The sequence below is a fragment of the Bidens hawaiensis genome, unplaced genomic scaffold (assembly GCF_021521415.1).
Source record: "Bidens hawaiensis isolate Kalapana, Puna unplaced genomic scaffold, B.hawaiensis_p1.1 tig00002507_1, whole genome shotgun sequence".
Taxonomy (NCBI): domain Eukaryota; kingdom Viridiplantae; phylum Streptophyta; class Magnoliopsida; order Asterales; family Asteraceae; genus Bidens; species Bidens hawaiensis.
The window spans coordinates 2754463-2773416 of NW_027491137.1; the positions used below are offsets into that span (position 1 = coordinate 2754463).

Sequence of the window (18954 nt, forward strand, 5' to 3'; positions counted from 1 at the left end):
TACGTTCTGTTTTAAATTATTTTTTTAATCTATGATTAATTCGTTCGTCATAATATTTCAAATTTAACCATATCTAGAAATTTTCAACATTATACCAAATTCGTAAAACCACCTATATATTACATAAAATGATTCTGCACACGATAAAATTTATACGTATATAATTCAAGGTACCACATACCCAGTACATATATGAATCTACGCACGCTAAAATTTACACCTACACAATTTAAAATACCACTTACACAGTATATATATGAACCTATAAAAGATAAAAATTACGAATACACAATTCAAAATGTTATCTCCACAACCCATATATGAACCTACATAACACATAAATGATCCTACATGTTATAAAATTTACACGTACAAAATTCGAAATACCACCTACACAGTACACATATGAACTTGCACACCATAAAATTTATACGTACACAATTCGAAATACCACCTCCACAATACATATATGAAGCTACACACAATAAAGTTTACACATACACAATTCAAAATACCACTTACACAGTACAAATTAAACTATTTTTTTTTCATGCTAATAACTTATAAAATTATAAAATTTTCACATATAGTAATGTCTAGCTTAATGAAAGAAATAAAATAGTAAAAATTATATATGACACTATAACCATTGATTAAGCATAAAAAATTAAAACCGTTAAATACCACTTACACAGTACAAATTAAACTCTTTTTTTATATATATTAAACTACATATAATAAATAGCGGATCATGCTAATAATCTACAATTATAAAATTTTCACATACATTAATGTCTAGCTTAATGAAAGAAATAAAATAAAAATTATATATGACACTATAACCAATGATTAAGCATAAAAAATTAAACCGCTAAATGCATTAATGTTTAGCTTAAAAAGGGCTACATCACAAAAGACATATGCACCATTTTAATTATAAATATGTCATAAACATGTGTTTGTATTTACGAATTTGCCACTTCTTTTTTTGATCACTGATTAAACAAATCAATGGTTCAGATTCTCTTCTCGCACTTCTCACTATAATATCACTTCTCGCAAGATCCATCACTATATATATATATATATATATATATATATATATATAATTAAGTTTATTTCAGAAGTGTTTCTTATTGCGAGAAGAGATTCTAACCAATCACATTATTTCTTTTTTATTTTCTGATTATTTATATGCAAGGGTATACTTGTGAAATATAAAGTATTTTGTTTTGTAACTCATGCTCATTAATGGTTTAATAATTAATGATAAGTTACTAGAAAATGAAAAGTTATAAACCATTATTATTATTATTGTTATTATTATTATTATTATTTTTATTTCATATAAAATTTGAACCTTTGGAATCTATTTGATCTAAAATCATTTTATTATAAAAATGGCTAATTGTTGTTGTTATTATTATTATGATTATCATCATCATCATCATTTGATCTAATTTAATGTAGATATAGCTACGTAATGTGGTGTAAGCACACATCAAAATGTTGTGTAGTTATAATTAGTGTAGTGTAGACATATCTAATGTAGCATAGGCAAAACTGAGGTAGTGTAGGTACACTTACAGATGTTGTGTAGCCATACCTAATGTAGTGCATGCATACTTTTAATGTTGTGTAGTCATAATTAATATAGCGTTGACATATCTAATTTAATGTAGGCATATCTAATCTAACTATACTATTAAAGCAAAACAAGTTGTCCACATATCATTTAACTAAGCATTCCACATAGGATGCCAAATAGATGTCATGTCACAATTTCCTACTATATCAATATCATGGCAAATGACCCTTAAAGCTTTATAAAATTTCGAAAAACAAATTATCATATAATATGGGTTTTGAACCCAATACCTCATGTTTCTGTGCTTACCAACCCTACTAAGGTGGTAATAGTGCTAGAATTTTTGACTTAACATATATAAATGTTACTTCTCTTCAAGTATAAAACTAAAATTATACTTAATTGTTAACATTTTCATAATTCATAATATCATATTGTCTTCCCATATCTCTTTAGCATAACCATTTAAGATTGTTTATCATCTCTCTTTTCATTTTAAAATATAATATATTATTTATTTTCTTTTACAGCCAAAACTTAGTCTTTGTAAATTTAGTTTTTAAATTTGTGACAACATTTTGTCATAAATATCATCTTTATACACACAATATTTAATATAACAATATCGGTATGAATATTTTATTTTTAAAATAAATCTAACACCAATGTTTTAATTTCACCTTAAAATTATAGTGCAAATATATCAAAAATTTATTAAAAATGTCATAAATAAAAATTAATATATGAAATAACTGAATTTAAATATTACATATAATAATTTTTTATTTTTATTATATTTTCATCCGTGTGAAACACGGGCTCTAACCTAGTATATATAGTGTAAACAAAACTAATTTTGTATAGGTAAAACTAACATAGTGTAGGCAAAACTAATTTTGGGTAGATATATCTAATGTAGTGTAGACAAAACTAATGTTGTGTAGGTACACTTTCAAATGGTTGTGTTGTCATAACTAGCGTAGTGTAGACATATCTAATGTAACGTAGGTAAAAAAATATAGTGTGTGAACACTTTCGAATGTTGTGTAGTTATAACTAATGTAGTATCTAATATAATGTAGGCAAAACTAATGTTGTGTAGGAATCAGTTTTTTTATATAATAAAGTGTTGGCAAAACAAATAAAAATAGGCTTACTTCAATACATTGTATGTATTATATAAACAAATCCGTAGTATACAATTTAATGTTGCAAAATTTATGTGTTTTATAAACAAATTTTAAAAACAAATAAACAACTTACACCACCATAAAAAAATCATAATTTTAATGAAAAAAATAAAATAGTATTAAACTTCTAATGAGCATTAAATGGCCACAAAAAATTAACTACTTAAAGCATTAAAATCATGTTTTATGAGGCATATACCACAAAAGATCTATCTAACCTTTTTATTAAATTATATGTCATAAATATGTGTTTTTAATTACGAATTTGTCATTTATAATATAGATCACTGATTAAACACAATCAATGGTTCAGATTCATTTCGCTATAATATCACTTCTCGCATGATCCTTCCCCTATACACACACACACATGTGTGTGTATCGGTTTTTACCTCCCGTATTACGGAGTTGTTTAAAATTTTCATTTCTAATATTGTGAATGTATTTTTTTTATTTTAGTTTATTTATTGTAAGAAATTAGTAGTATATTTGAACCAATTTTAATGAAACGTTAAATGAATTATCTACTTAATTTTATATTTATTCATGTATGTTCATTTGTTATAATTTGGATATTATTTTGTGAAACTTTTCATTTACGTTAAACTTAAAAGAAAAAAGAATCGCTAATGTAACTAAATCCATATTAAGAAATTAAATATGGGTTTGATTACAGGGTTTGTTTTACATTTTACGTTTATAATATTTATATATTTTTCTGTATTTTAATTTTATTTATTGTAAAGAAATTAATAATATACTTAGGGTTTGATGATGAAAGGGTTTCACAAATAAATAAGATGTTATAACCCGTTTAAAAGATATATGAGTTTGATGAGACCCATGACCCGCTAATTTTTTTTACTATAAAACTATTTCATAATTATAAATAATATCTTTTTTTAGTCGGATATTATTTTTTAGTATATCCCTATTTTATAGGATTTTCATATCAAATATTTGGTAAGATTAATTTTTAATATAATGAGATTTTATAACCTGTTTAATAGCTATATGTGTTTGGTGAGACCCATACCCGTGAATTTAGATCAAATGCATGAGAAACCATCATTTACAAATAAAGCAATCTGGTGGCTTGAGAGAAAATAGGGAGCTTTCGTTTATATATATACTAGATTTTATCCCCCGTATTACGGGGGTTGTTTTACATTATTCGTTTTTAATATTTATATATGCATATTTGGATTTTAATTTTATTTATTGTAAGAAAATTAATAATTAATATACTTAAGGTTTAATGATTAAATGGTTTCACAAATAAATGATATGTTATAATCACGTTTAAAAGCTATCTGGATTTGGTGATACCCGTTACCCGTTTATTTTCTTTATTATAAAATTGTTTCTTAATTATAAATAATATCTTTTTTTTTAAATAAAACAGGATATTAATTTTTAGTATATTCCTATTTTTTATGATTTTCATATCAAATATTTGATGAGATTATCTTTTAATATAATGAGATGTTATAATCCGTTTAAGAGCTATCTGGGTTTGATGAGAACTTTACCCGTGAATTCGGGTCAAATGCGTGAGAAGCCTTCATTTACAAATAAAGTAATCTGATGGCTTGAGAGAATTGTTGTTTTACATTTTTCGTTTTTTAATATTTATTTTTTAGATTTTAATTTTCTTTACTGTAAGAAAGTTAATAATATACTTAGGGTTTGATGATGAAAGGGTCTATAAATAACTGATATGCTATTACCCGTTTAAAAGCTATCTGGATTTGGTAACCTATGACCCGCTTATGTTTTTGCCTATAAAATTGATAATTAATTGTAAATAATATCTTTTTTTTAAATTGAATATTAAATTTTAGTGTATTCCTATTTTGTAGGATTTTCATATCAAATAATTGGTAAGATTAATTTTTAATTTAATGAGATGTTATAATCTGTTTAAGAGCTATCTGGTTCTGGTAAGACCCATACCCATTAAATTGGGTTAAATCAATGAGAGACCTCCATTTTAAAATCAAGGAATCTGGTGGCTTCCATAAAAAAGGGGAGCGACCACATCGCGACACGTAGGATTTTTGGGTTTTCGTTTATATATAGATAGATATATAGGGGATGAATATTTTGACAACCTTGTTGAGTTTTAAGAACTAAAGAACTTTATTCTTAACCACACATTTAATTAAATAGATTAGATTATATAGTTGAAATTAAATGCAATTAAAAAAATAAGTAAGAGATAGAATAAAGATATACAGTGATTATACTAATTTAAACGTCGTTACACCTGTGTAAAAAGTCGACTCAGTGCGTAAAAAATTATGTAAATTTTCTACGTACATGTAACCTGCATATATTACATATACGTAAAAAAATTTAAAAAAAATTGTTACGTTGAGTTCTTTCGAGTTCTTAAAACTCAAAGTGGTTCTCAAAAGAAATCAATCTTATATATATATATATAATCAGGATCATAAGAGAACTTTTTGGCATTGAGAACCATTAGAACCATTTTGGACCACCAAAAACCCAAAAATAAAAAAAAATCATAAAACACAAAAATAAAAAAAGTATAAAAAACCAAAATTCTTATTTTATGTGACATTTGAGCCAAAACAAGGTACACCTCAGTACGTATTTACCGATTAAGCAAATAAACGCATTTTGCGTAACAAACGAACGACTAACCGAACGGGTCGGGCTATGACCCAGATATCTCGGGGGAGCCATTTATAAGTGATATACGATCTATACAAGCTAAAATATTATAAATATGGTCTTAGTTTGATAGCAAACAAGTTAAAAGAAAACATGCTCGTTTAACTACCCGCTATAGATCTAAACGCAAAAGATAGTTACAAACCAAGCATTGTATCATCCGTTAAGCCGAAAAAAACTTACCAAACACTTATTTGAAATGTTTTAAGCGATCCGTGAAAATATTTTTGATTTTTACAAACATATAGTATGCTTTTATAATTTTACACAAAACTAGCCGAAAAACACTCGTTTTCGCGCTGTTTAACGCACCCGATAAGTTTTTCGCACCAAAAACCGAACCCGAACTAAATTTGGACCGGGCTTTTTGTATTTGGGCTTGAGGAATCAGAAACTTGGGCCAAAATGGGCCAAAGGTGGGCCCATATAATCCCGATCGCAAACAGCAGCCCCCCCTTTTAGTTCTTTCACATATAAACTAGATTCAAGCCATTTTCAACATCATTTCTTGAAAACTCTGGACACAACTGCTGCTCCAGCCAAAAACCTTCAAACCCTAAGGTAAGGGGCTTAAATAAGTAGCTTTTTTACTTGTTTAATACCATAAAAACATGTCTTGGTTACTAAAAATCATTCCTAATCGTGTAAAAATCCTAAAAATGGTCCATAAACATGTTTTGATCATACACATGGTAAGGAACCTGTTTTGATAGTTTTTTTTGGCATAAACACGGATTAAAGGGTTGCAACGACGTTTTTACGATTTAAAAGTTCGTTTTTGTGCACTAGCCGAAACCCTAAGTTAAGGGCTGTTATGTTGATGAAATATTGCTTGGCTTGTGATATAGGACTTGTACCTAGCTTTCTTAGAAGCACAAGAACCTGAAAACTTGATTAAAAAGTCGGAAACGAGCCAAACCCGCTAAGGTAATGCCGAAACACTCGCTTACGGACTATTTAGGTTAAGGTTGTGATGTGCATATTGTTAGGACTTGAAATTTTGCAGGGACATCAGCGACCATGTCAATGAGTCTCTTTTCAAATTTGGTAATTTTTCGACCACCCGAGAATATTTGGCGAATTTATTACCGAATTGGGACGTTTATTTGGGAAAAATAGCTAAAATACTTCAAAAATTATGAAATTTTTCTGGGAACTCAGATTTTATGTATTTTGATCACAAATGAATTTTGGGATCATTTGGAGAAGTTTAAAGGTGTTTTGTTTATTTGCGTTCGTGTGAATTTTTACAGCCAAATTTGGGCCGAAAAGAATATCGGACGAGCTTTTTACATTCTGGAATTGATACATGTTGTTTTGGGATATGATTTTGGTATTTAGGAATTTTTGTGGAATTTTTGGAAATTGTTTGGGGTAAGCGGACGATTTTCAGACGAAATATAGCTGATAAAATGAATTTTTATAAATTAATAAATCAGTAAATAAATTCCATAAATATTTTTATAAAAATCTACATATTTTAATTGATAAGAGGTTAAATTTTCATAATTTAATGATTAACGGTTAATTAGTTATGCTAATCTGAATATTAAACAAATTCAGTTTTTATAAAAACCGGCAAGTTCGCGACTAGTGAATCTGCGGGAATATCAAAACACCAAGAGTAATCAAAAATCATATTTTTGGATTAATTAAGTAAAAATGAACTTTTCTATGAGAAACCTGGACAATCCGGGTGGATTGTGCGCGTTTCTTCTCAAATCAAACTGTATAAACGAAAACGGGCCCCGTGGCTAATCCGGGACCTTAATAGGTGATCCTTCTTTATAACTTAATCATTTTATTAACCAATACATTTACTCAAGCTTATTTTCCCATAAGTGTTTTCTGAACGCGTAAACGAGCAACTTGGCACAGCTGGGAAAACGGGAGTCTGAGCCAAGTTCGGTTTTAAGTATTAGACATTGAACAACATCACAACCTAAGCCTATTGCCACATTCTGGGCGTTCCAGCTACACCCAGATTAGTTATACAGCCTAGTTTAGTATTGAGATTATAATAATATTAAAATATTAATATTATTATAATATTGATTATAGGAACTACTGATAGCGGACACAACAAACCACGAGCTGATACAATACTGATTATCTACTAAACCGTGAGTTTCATGACCCCACTTTTAAACAGTTTTGTGAACTTTTGGGGTGAAAAGCATGTTTGATTACATATACTTATCTGTAACATGTAATGATGTGAATTATCTAAGTGCTAACACACGAAAGTCCCCACGATCACAGTGATTAACTTCGAGCCGGTGGCTTGTGAATAGTACTATTGGTTTGACAAACCCAGGCGGGGCCAGCACGGTTGCTGAGACATTATCCCGTTTGCACATGTCCATATTTCATTTTTACGAACCAGCTATGTAGTGTTAGGCATAGCTACCGGGGCATGTTGTGGGCGGAAAGGGGCCACAGTGGTTGATTGAGCGTGGAAAATGGAGGCACGCAGCACGAACAGTCCATGCTTCACTGTAGCTTAGCATAATTACATCACATACATCATTTACATACATATACACTTATTTCATGATTACAAGTGTTAACTTGTGAATACTCATTACTGTTCTCTTGAAACTTGTGAAACTCACTAACTCTAGTAGTTGACCCGTTTTAAACTGCTTTTCAGGTGTACCTAAATTGGAATGATTTGGTGACCTGTTACTTGCCTGAGGTGTATGGTTGATGTTACGTGAATATAAGCAAGGGCGATAGTAGTAAGAATGTATAGTTAACGAACTAGTTTTGTTTGTACCACATAGACTGTAAAACAATGATAGAACAAAGAAATGTAATATATTGTAAATTAGTTTGTAATGTTTCTTTATAAACAATGTGTGGATACCAGAGGTGTCTGTTACATTCCCGTTTTACGCTTCCGCATTGTGCTAGACGGGGTGTGACATTTTATCATTCCGGTTTTATAAAAAAAAAATTCTTGGTTTAACTAAATTATACATATATGTATAATACGTACATATATGTACACACGTGTTTTTTATACATATATGTCTAATTAAGGTAAATAATAATTACATATGTGTACATTATGTAACTAGAGATTAAATGAAATTATACACATGTGTGTAGGTATAATACGAATTAATTATTATTTTTTTTAAAACCGGAATGAAATATAAAATTTTTGGTTTTTTTTATTTTTTTAAATTTTTTGTTTTATAAATTTTTAAATATTTTTTTAAAGGGTTTTTTTTTTCTTTTTCTAGAATAGTTCTTTTTCTAGAATAGTTCTAAAAAGTTCTTAATTTGCAAAAGTTCTCTTAGGATCCTTACCCCATATATATATATATATATATATATATATATATATATATATATGGTAAGGTTAAAATGAAAACCCATTTGAGTTGTGAAAACCCGTGAAAACCGTATGTAACATCGCTTTTTTTGTTACATGTAATATATGTTGTTACATTTAATACAAAACATCGAAACATAAAAAACAATGTTTTGCTATTTTTTAATTTTTGTTTACTAATTTTTATATATGTTTTCAGAAAAGAGAAAAAGTTATATTTATATTTATATTTATATTTTTTATTCACTTTAATTGTGAACCACAATATTAGACATTAATTAAAAACATGTGATTGAGAATGAGTTTCTAAAGTTTTCACAACTCAAGTGAGTTTTTATTTTATACTTAGCCTATATATATATGGGAGATTTCAAATGATAACCCCTTTGAGTTTTAAAAACTCGAAAAAACTCAGTGTAACGGTTGTTTTTTTTGAATTTTTTTTACACATTCGTAATATATATAAGTTACATACACATAAAAAAATTACATAATTTTTTACGCACCGAGTCGACTTTTTACACATGTGTAACGGACGTAAAAGTTAGTATAACCACTTATATCTTTATTCTCTCTCATACTTTGACTTTTTTACCAGATTTAATCTCAACCACATATTCCATTTCATTTAATTAAATGTGTGACTTAGGATTGAGTTTTTAAGTTCTTAAAACTTAACATGATTCTCAAAATATCTCTTCCCTATGTATATATATATATATACACACACATCTTCTTAAAATGTGACTAGTTAATTTTGTTGCAAGTAAAGAATATATGAACACACAATTTTTATTAATTGACAGAAAATGTTACATAAGCTCGAATGATAATTTCTTCAACATATTTCGCATAAATTTTTTCTTCCACACGATCACACACATTTTTCATATTATCCAAAACCAGTATTTGAGATGACTAGTTAGCTGAGATGTCAATGGCCTTCACCTCCGGCTTCTTAACCTCATGCTTAGGCACAGTCACGGTCAGCACCCCATTCTCCATCTTCGCTTTCACCTCTTCAACCTTTGCGTTCTCCGGCAACCTGAACCGCCTGAGGAACTTGCCGGAGCTCCTCTCCACGCGGTGCCACTTGTCATTCTTCTCCTCTTTCTCCCTGCTCCGCTCTCCACTTATCTTCAATACTCTGTCCTCCTCCAACTCCACCTTCACCTCCTCTTTCTTCAGCCCTGGAAGATCAGCCTTGAATACGTGAGCTTCTGATCTCTCCTTCCAGTCGATCTGTGCATTCGCGAAAGCCGAGGTTTCGCGGGCGGAAGATGGAATAATATCGGAAAAGGAGGTGTTGAAGATGGGATCCCATGTGTCCAAAGAGAAGGGATCAAAGACGTTGGTTCGACGACCACCGAAGAAGCTTGGAATGATCGACATGATTGTCTATGTAAAGATGCAGCGCTTGCTTGATAACTGTAAATGTAGCTTAGAATGAATCAGAATTTGTTGGTGGAGTAAGCATGGGAGAGTATGTTATTTATAGGTGAGGAAGATGGTTCTAGGGTTATGGAGAGAGATCATAAGATGTTTCTGGCACTTTTGTGGGCCCCTAGTGTTGAGGATATATGCTTACCTACTCTTTTATACTCTTTCTTTCTGTTTATTTATCAAATTATGTTGTATCTTCTAGAGTTGTAAACGTAATTATTGTAACTTTTTTATCTTCTAGACTTTTAATTCTTGTACAAGGCATTGTAAATATTATTATATAAAATTAGTATTGGACATTCATTGCATTGTGAAAGGTATTGTTGGTATACATTGAATTTCATAATTCAAACTCTTTTCTCAAATAAAAGTTCACACAAATAACGTGACCACAAACACCTTGGCTCCTAGTAAATAAATGACTGGTGTTTAGCTAATTCATATTTCCTTTTAGAAGATTTTAAAAGGGCATAAATATAAGTTAGGATAGACATAGTTACTTTTTCCTTAAGTGAGATTCTCATTGATAACTAAAGTAAGAGTTAGAAATGTTATTACCTATATTACTTGTATGAATTATTATCAGTCAATATATCATGGATGGTTTGAATTTATAAAATGCAAATTGGATTTTAAAATTAATATGCATTGATAAATATACAAAATTAAAATTATTGAAAAAAGTGGAAACTGGTAGTCTCATTTTTCTCTATGAAAGTTTAATAAAATACGACTCGATAATAAATAATCCTATTTGTGGCGAATAAGTGAATAACCATATTAAAAACTAAAAAGACGTAAAGCACAAACAATGAAACAAATTTCTGGAACCTTTTGGGCCTAAATTTATGAGCTCAGGCCTCAGGGCACAGGCATTATTGTAGTGCTGGTTAATTACTGGGTTGGGCTAACCCATCAAAGCAATGGACTACTAAAACGTAGGACTGTTCAAAGGGTAAGACCCTACCCTTTTACCTAATATCCTACCCGGACCCTTTACCATTTTAGAAAGAAATTTGGACCCGAGACCCTACCCTCTAAACAATAAAAGGGCGGGGTACAGGTGCACAAAAAAACCGGGTCCGGACCCGACCCGGCGGTTCCTACCCGGAACCGAACCCAATCCTACCCTACCCGCGGGTATGGACCGGGTCTTGGGTTTCCCTCTGAAACTGGAACCGGAACCGGAACCGACCCGGAACCGGTGGAACCGGTTCCACCAATACCCGGTCAAAACCCGGCTGTACCCTACCCGAAACCCGAAAAAAACCCGACGGAACCGGTCAAATACTCGACTATACCCTGAACCGGTTCCTACCCGGACCCGATTTTGACTTTTGTTGACTATACCCGGTTCCGGTTCCTAAGAATACCCGGTTTGTGCACCTCTAGGGTCGTGTATAAATAAGGGTTTCAAGGGTCTAACCCTTTACCCTTTATAGCAGTAATCACAGCTCCTTTTCTGCATTTACTAGTTGCATACATCATATATGACTTTAATATATGAATCCTAAAACAATTATACTTTCATTTAATAACACAATAAACTCTTAACTTCGAAAGTTTATCAACCATTTGACCGATGCAAATAATATTCGCATTCACAAATTACATGTAGAAAACAATTCAGTGATATATATATATATATATATATATATATATATATATATATATATATATATATATATATATATATATATATATATGTTTCTAGTCAGTAGTATGGCCTTTTATTTGTATTTTTCTTAGTAGTTGGGAAATTTATGATGAATCATATACAAAATACAAACATCTCCTACATTTTAGATTAATCGCGAATCTGATGTATATTTATCTAGAAACCAGTAAACGGGTAAAGGGTTTGAAAAAGGGTCGGACCTTTGAAACCCTTTTACCCTTTAAGGTAAAATTTAAATACCCTTTACCCGACCCATATTATATATTCGGGTCTAATTAAGGGTTTTACGAGTCGGGTAGAAGGGTTTTAAGGATCTGACCCTTATCTTGCTCAACCATACTAAAACGCATTAAACAGACATTTTATGGGCCTTAGAGCATTCTCATCCAACCCCTCATATTATGTGAGGGGTGTTTTTATAATTTAGAGAGTGATTTAGGGTGTTGTGAGTGACCGGTTTTTATATTTTAGAAAAAGTAGTGATTTTTCTGTATATTTGAAAAGTTACTGTTCATCCCCTATAATTTTTTAATATATTTTGAAAGTGGTTGTGAGTAAAGGAAAGAGAAAAGGTAATGATAAAAGGTATAAAAAGTATTATTTAATTGAAATGAAGAGAGAAAATAAAGTGATTTTTAGTGTAATTTTTTGTTTGAAGATAGAGAGTGAGATAAGAATGCTCTTATGGCTTTAAATTATATGTTGAGAATTATGTTTTTTCGAATTCTTTATTTAATAAATTCAAAATCTCCTAAGTGAATATAAAAATACTAATTATACGAAAATCTATTTTGCAAGCATACAAGAACATTGAAACAAATACAAAAATCTACTTGTTTTAGCTATTCATTTTTTTTAACAAAATTTTCTTTTCACCTAAAATCCCACTATTACATTTGCAAGAATTTAAACTCACTACCTCTATTTTGAGAGGATGAACACTATATCATTAAACCATGGATAGCTATTTAATTTATTAAACAAAGGCCGTTAACAAATATTCATCTATATAAACACTGGATTATCTTTTTCTTTTACTTTTCTAAACATCAAATACAATAATTTATTAAAGAAAAGGAAAACTACATGTTATTTGAATTATAATAAAAAAGAAAAAAAAGAAAATAGCATGACTAAGTATTTAATAATACTGATCATGTATTTTTTTACTATTGATTTGTTTTTCTTTTTTTTGTTTTTATTTTTGGGTTAAAAAAACATCTAAAAGTGTTTTGGTACATAGTATATATGCGTTTTAGTTGCTCCATCAAAACGTTAAAATATAAGATTTCAAAACCATTAATATATGATGATTGGTGAACGACTGTAATGAGTTTTTCATTAAGGTCACGTCCATCTATAGCTAAATATTTGGATCCATCAATTGAACATGTTTATTTATCGATGTGACAAACGTAATAAGGTTTTTCGATATTAATGAGAGACAATAAGTCTGAAATTTCAAGCTTAACGCTTCTATTTTTCATAAAAAAACACCAAATTACACAAACTTAAAGCTTTTATTTGTGTAAATAGTTTGTATTGTTAGTGTTAGCACAAATTACACCACTAGAAACTGGATAATTGCTAAAATGAAAACGGTCGCATAATTGCAACTGTTTTGCGACGATAATCAAAACTATCGCAAAATCAGTGACCAGACGAGACCCGTCGCAAAATGTTCAAAAAATTAGTGACCAAAAAGATCCGTAGAAAAAACCATCGCAACATATGCGACCAAACAATATTTGGTGGCAAAACAGTCGCAGATGTCCGCTGGACTTGCAAGTTGCAACGGTCCAAACTAGTGTCGTCGCAACGGTCGCGATTTGCAACTATTCACAAATGTACTAGAGAAACATCGTTAATTATTTTTTATTTGTGTTTGAATAGTGTTCACATGATTTTAAAAGTATTTGTAAATATAAAACACAAGATTATATAAATTAATAATATTCTTAAAAAAATAAAAAGAACTTTTGTAACTATGTTGTGACAAAAAATTGTCGCAAAGAGGCAGTCGCTAATTGTTCTTAAAAGTTGGCAGTCGTGAAAAGCATTAGCCGCAAAACGGTCTCAAAACAAGTGGATGTAAAGTAGTAGCAGGATTTGTGATGGCAGTAATGGTCGCAATATTCAGTTGCAAATGAAACTGCAATCTTTCCTTTTCACTATTCAAGTCGCTAAACAGTCGCAACAAGGCACTTGCTACCATTTTGTGGCTGAAAAGATGGTGACGAATGCCTAGTTCTATAATGTTATCTGTAAATATGAAATTAAAGATATAAGTTAGTTTAAAACAAGTGGTAGAAAATAATCGCAAAATTTGCGATGACAGTAGTGGTCGCAACATCCGGTTGGAGTTAACACTGGTCACGAAATGGTCGCGCATGGCAGTTGTGTTTTTTTTTCTCAGTTTTCGGTCGCCAATCTATCGCAACAAGGGTTTTGCTACTGTTTGACGACCATAAAGGCGGTCACGAATGCTCCATTTTCTATTAGTGATATATGTAAAAGAATTTAAACATATAAGTTACATTAAAATATGATTTTATGTTGAATTAAGGTTTACAATGTGATTCATGGTTTTATACTTCATGTCCAACATAGAAAAAAAAGTTTAAAAAGAAAACACTCCATTTTTACAAAACAGAGACCACTCTCAAAAAAAAATATTGAAAATAATTTTTTTTGTAAAAGTAAAAGATCTGTAATTTTGTACCAATTTCTACGATAAACAAATGAGTTAACACTTGTGAATATTTGAAGACTTACAAGAGTAGACGTTACTCCAGTGAACTCAAGTCAAACTTTACATGCGATTAAAATACTCATGAAATGATAAAAGTAACTCATTAGGTACATTTTTATAAGATATCTCAAACTATATAAATGGAGAATTGTTTTTCTCTTGATATTTTATATAAATAATATGTTTGGTTTTGACCTCAAATGTATCTGAAGAAACGTGGATCGGCTCACTGGTAGACGATCAACTTTCCTCGGGTATGAGTATGCTATATCACCGATGGTTCTCCGGAGTATGAATTCTTCCACCTACAAAATGAGCAGCACCGTGAACTTACCCCTCAGAAAGGGACAGAGGGGTCCTCTTTGGGGTAACCCTCCGGTGTGAGAATAAGAGATTGTAGGAGAAGATAATAATAATCTGAAAGTGAGTAAGGATTTAGAGTGTATTTTCTTGCTTACCTCCCCTTGTAGAGGTGGTGTGGTATTTATAGTGTTAGGGTTTCCAATGATTGGGCTCAGATCCCATTAGGGCCTTTTTGGCCTCCTCCTATTGCTTCGCGCCACGTTTCCTTATGACACCTGGTGCTTTTTCATTGATTATTCTCTGACCAGGGTATTTCACCTGACCCATGTGCAATCACGTGGTAGCACATGGGTTTTGCTGAGTTGTCCACCTTTCATTGGCAGCTGTCAACATCAGCATATTCTTTATTCCTTAAAGGATACCTTCTGGAAGGTTGTCTGATGAGCACAATCAGGGTTGTCCTTATCCTGATTTGGATAAGGACGAGGTTGATTATGTGCATGTGTGATATGCGCCTATCCTGAGGATGCGCGAGGTCTTCTCTTTATTCTCACGCGCAGATGTTTCATGCGTGAGCATATGTGATATGCGCCACGCGCAGATGCGCCGCGCGCCGATGTGATATGCGTGAGCATATATGATGCGTGAGCATATGTGATATGCGCCACGCGCAGATGCACCACGCGCAGATGTGATATGCGTGAGCATATATGGTGCGTGAGCATGTGATACGCGTGAGCATATGTGATGCGTGAGCATATGTGATGCGTGAGCATATGTGATATGCGTGAGCATATGTTTTGGCTTTGTGCCTTCATGACATCTTGATTTCAAGCCTCTTGTCTATATCTTGTGGGTTGACCCGCCACGCTCGATGTTAAGGCGGGTGCATACCTCTTCAAGCCCCCCCAGTTTAATGTGTGTCTTGTCTCGCGCGAGCGAGGTAAGATAGATATTAGACTTAATAGTTTGCTCTTTTAATAGGGTTTGTCTTTTCTTTTTTATTTCTCATCGTTGCGCGAAATTCTATCCTTTTGGTTGAAATGAATCGTCCATGTACGTGGTTGGTTGGTGCTGACATGCGTCAGAGATGGAGACATGTGTCAGACTTTTCGTGTGCTCGAGGTGCTACAGTTGCCTTTCATGTCTCCTCACACAGTGTCAGGAACACGTGTCGCGCTCGTGTTGGCCTGCACCTGCGAGTGGGGGGGCGTGAACTCTGATCAGTACCTGTTTCTTTCTCTCTCCTGGGCCTATAAAAGCAAGCCTTTTGAGTTGTTATTCTTCATCTTCATTGTTATTTCAGAGCTTTTTCTTTCCTTCCATTTTCATTCCGATTAAGAGCCTGTCTTTTGCTTCCAGATTTCCGTTCTTGAAGTAACCGCTGTTTGATTCACAGTTGTATGTCTGATAACCCAGACACCACAATCTCCCCCAGCAAACGCCGTGTAAAATCATTAGTCATGTCCACTTTGAAGAATACCGGCAAGGGAAAACGGGCTGCCGAGGCCTCGTCGGAGGAGGTGGGGAAAAGCAAAACGGTGAAGAGATGGGATGAGATTCCCTGCAAACTGAAACAGTCTGATTTCGACAACCTCGTCACCTCTCAGGGTTTTCTCCCTGAGTACGGCTGTATGCTCCCGGCGGCCGGGCAAACGGCGGCAGATCCACCCACCGGCTATATCTCCTTATACTGTCATTTTTTTACTCACTGTAACCTTCGTCTTCCGATGACAAGGTTTATAGGTGCGCTGCTTCAGTTTCATGGGATTCACATATCCCAAGTCCATCCTTGTGGACTAGTGCGCATGACTCATTTTGAGTTCATGTGCAAAGCTCAGCGCGAGGAGCCCACCCCTCGGCGCTTTCAATATTTTTACAAGCCAAAAATCCAAGATTCTTGGTTTTCATTCATACCTCGCAGTCAGAAGGTTAAGTGCTGCACTGTTTCCTTCAAAAGCCTTCATGACTGGTCTGAGAAATTTTTTTATATTAAGGCTGGTGTGATTCCCATCCGCATGACCATGCGCGCGATCACTTCTGCGCCCGCGGATGAAAATGTTCTTAAAAACCCAACTGGCGCATGGGTTAATAAGTTGACTGCTAAACCATCCCCCGCCAAGAATATTTGAGAGGAGGCGCTGGTGGGGGTTGGTATGAGCAAGAGGTGGACCGACAGCGCGACTGAGCCTGTCATTCAGGTTGATGACTTAGGTGAGTTATTAGCTCATTATTTCTGCGTGAATATAATTCGTTTTACTGATATCATTTGTCTTGTATTATGCAGTCAGCAAGGAATACGTCCACGCCGCCTATGATGAGCATATGGAGGATGGCTCTGTCGCGCTGGGCGCTGGGGAAGTTGCTTTCCCCGATCGCTTCGAAGATATGTTCATCCCTGTTGATTTGGGATTTTGCTTTGACAGCGATGCGCCTGGTAAGCCTTTGCACTTATGCTTATGCCTTTAGAATACCAAATTTGGTTAACATTTCTGTTGCACGTATTGTAGATGCGCTCGAGAACTATGAGCTGGAGCTCGCGGAAGAAGAGGTGGAGGAAGAAGCTGAGGCGCCACAACTCAAGCGCAAAGCTAAAGGCAAAACCGGCGCAGGGGCCAGTAAAAAACAGAAGAAAAATGATGCCCCTTTTGCTCAGGATCCTCCTACTCAAGCGAAGGGACTTGAGAAAACCAAGGAGTTTACCTCCAAGTTTTCCTTGTCTTCTTTGCCTCGAGGTGTGGGCAGTCCTCCTGTCCACACGAGGTATGGTGCCGCCACCTCATCTCTTCGCGCGGCGGACAAGGGAAGCGGCGCTGCGCTTGCTGTTTCCTCTTCTCCAACAGGTATACTTTGTTTATATTTTGTGGTTTTATGAGCGTGATTCCGATAGAGTTATTAATGAATCTTTGCTCGCTCAAATGTTTGTAGAGCCGGTGACCTTGGTGGATCAACCTCAGGCGCAGCAAGGTACCGAGGCTGCGCCGAAGGTTGCTTTGAAGTCCCCTGTTTTACCCTCGAAGAGGGGGAAAATGGACTTCATGGCGATGCTCAATTCGCGGACGGCGGTGCGCCAAGGTATTCATTGCGCTTTGATTTTCTGATTTTTTCCTTTGGATCAAGTCATGAATCATTTCTCCTTGTTGGTTTTTTCATAGGAATTATAGCTGGCACGCAAGCTGCTGGCGGCACTGCTGGCGCCGGCGCCGGCGCCGTTGGTTTTGCTCCTGCTCCCACAAGCACTGAATCTCCTCTCATTGGGATTACTAAGGAGCAGGAGACTATTTTACGCGCTGATCTAGCGGCGTCGAGACCTCCCTCACCTCCTCCTGCGCGCAGCCCTCCTCGCGAGACTGGTTTTGATTTTTCCAAGTCGCAGGAGAAAAGACCTGTTACAGAGGATGAGGAGGTCAATTTTGAAGACTCCGATGGCGGCCGCACAAGCCCTGTAGCGCCACGAGATTTCGTGGCGCAGCCTTCTCGTGGGGCTGGCGCTGACTTTTCTGCTTGCTCTCCGCAGGTATAAGTTCGTTTTGCTCCGCTGTGCGGACTTCCATATTAGTGTTTAGATAACTAGAACGTTGCTTTGTGTTTGCAGGAAGCCGATCACATATACCGCCCGAGATGGAATATTACTGAGGATAGCTCATTTCAGTCCATGGGTGTGTGCGAAGACTTCTGGGCTCACTCTGTGCCTCCGGCTGAAAGGAGGTTTCAGGAGGACCGCGCCCGCGTGGACTTGCTCAACGACCATCTTTTTGCTGGGTCTGCGTTCTTTGCTGCCTCCCAAGAGCTTCGCAATGATTATATAAAAGTGTGTGATGCTCTTGTGGAGGCCAAGCAAGAGGCTAAGGTTTCTGCCTGGAATCTTTCTGACGCTCGAGAGAGAGCTGAGAAACTCCAAGCAGAACTTAGCGAGAACCGAGCAAGTGCCAACGCTGCCTTTGTGAAGCGCGGGCA

General features: G+C 34.1%; 1 protein-coding gene across 1 annotated transcript; it reads right to left on the reverse strand.

Annotated features, from left to right (window-relative positions):
* Positions 1-9661: 9661 nt before the first annotated feature.
* On the reverse strand, positions 9662-10262 carry LOC143619762 (17.8 kDa class I heat shock protein-like). The gene has a single exon (XM_077091618.1). It carries the CDS (start codon positions 10211-10213, stop codon positions 9740-9742), a length of 474 nt encoding a protein of 157 aa, XP_076947733.1. The 5' UTR covers positions 10214-10262; the 3' UTR covers positions 9662-9739.
* Between the last annotated feature and the right edge of the window lie 8692 nt (positions 10263-18954).

Excerpts from the sequence above, each read along its gene's own strand:
- LOC143619762 (XM_077091618.1), bottom strand. The coding sequence starts at position 10,213 with ATGTCGATCATTCCAAGCTTCTTCGGTGGTCGTCGAACCAACGTCTTT.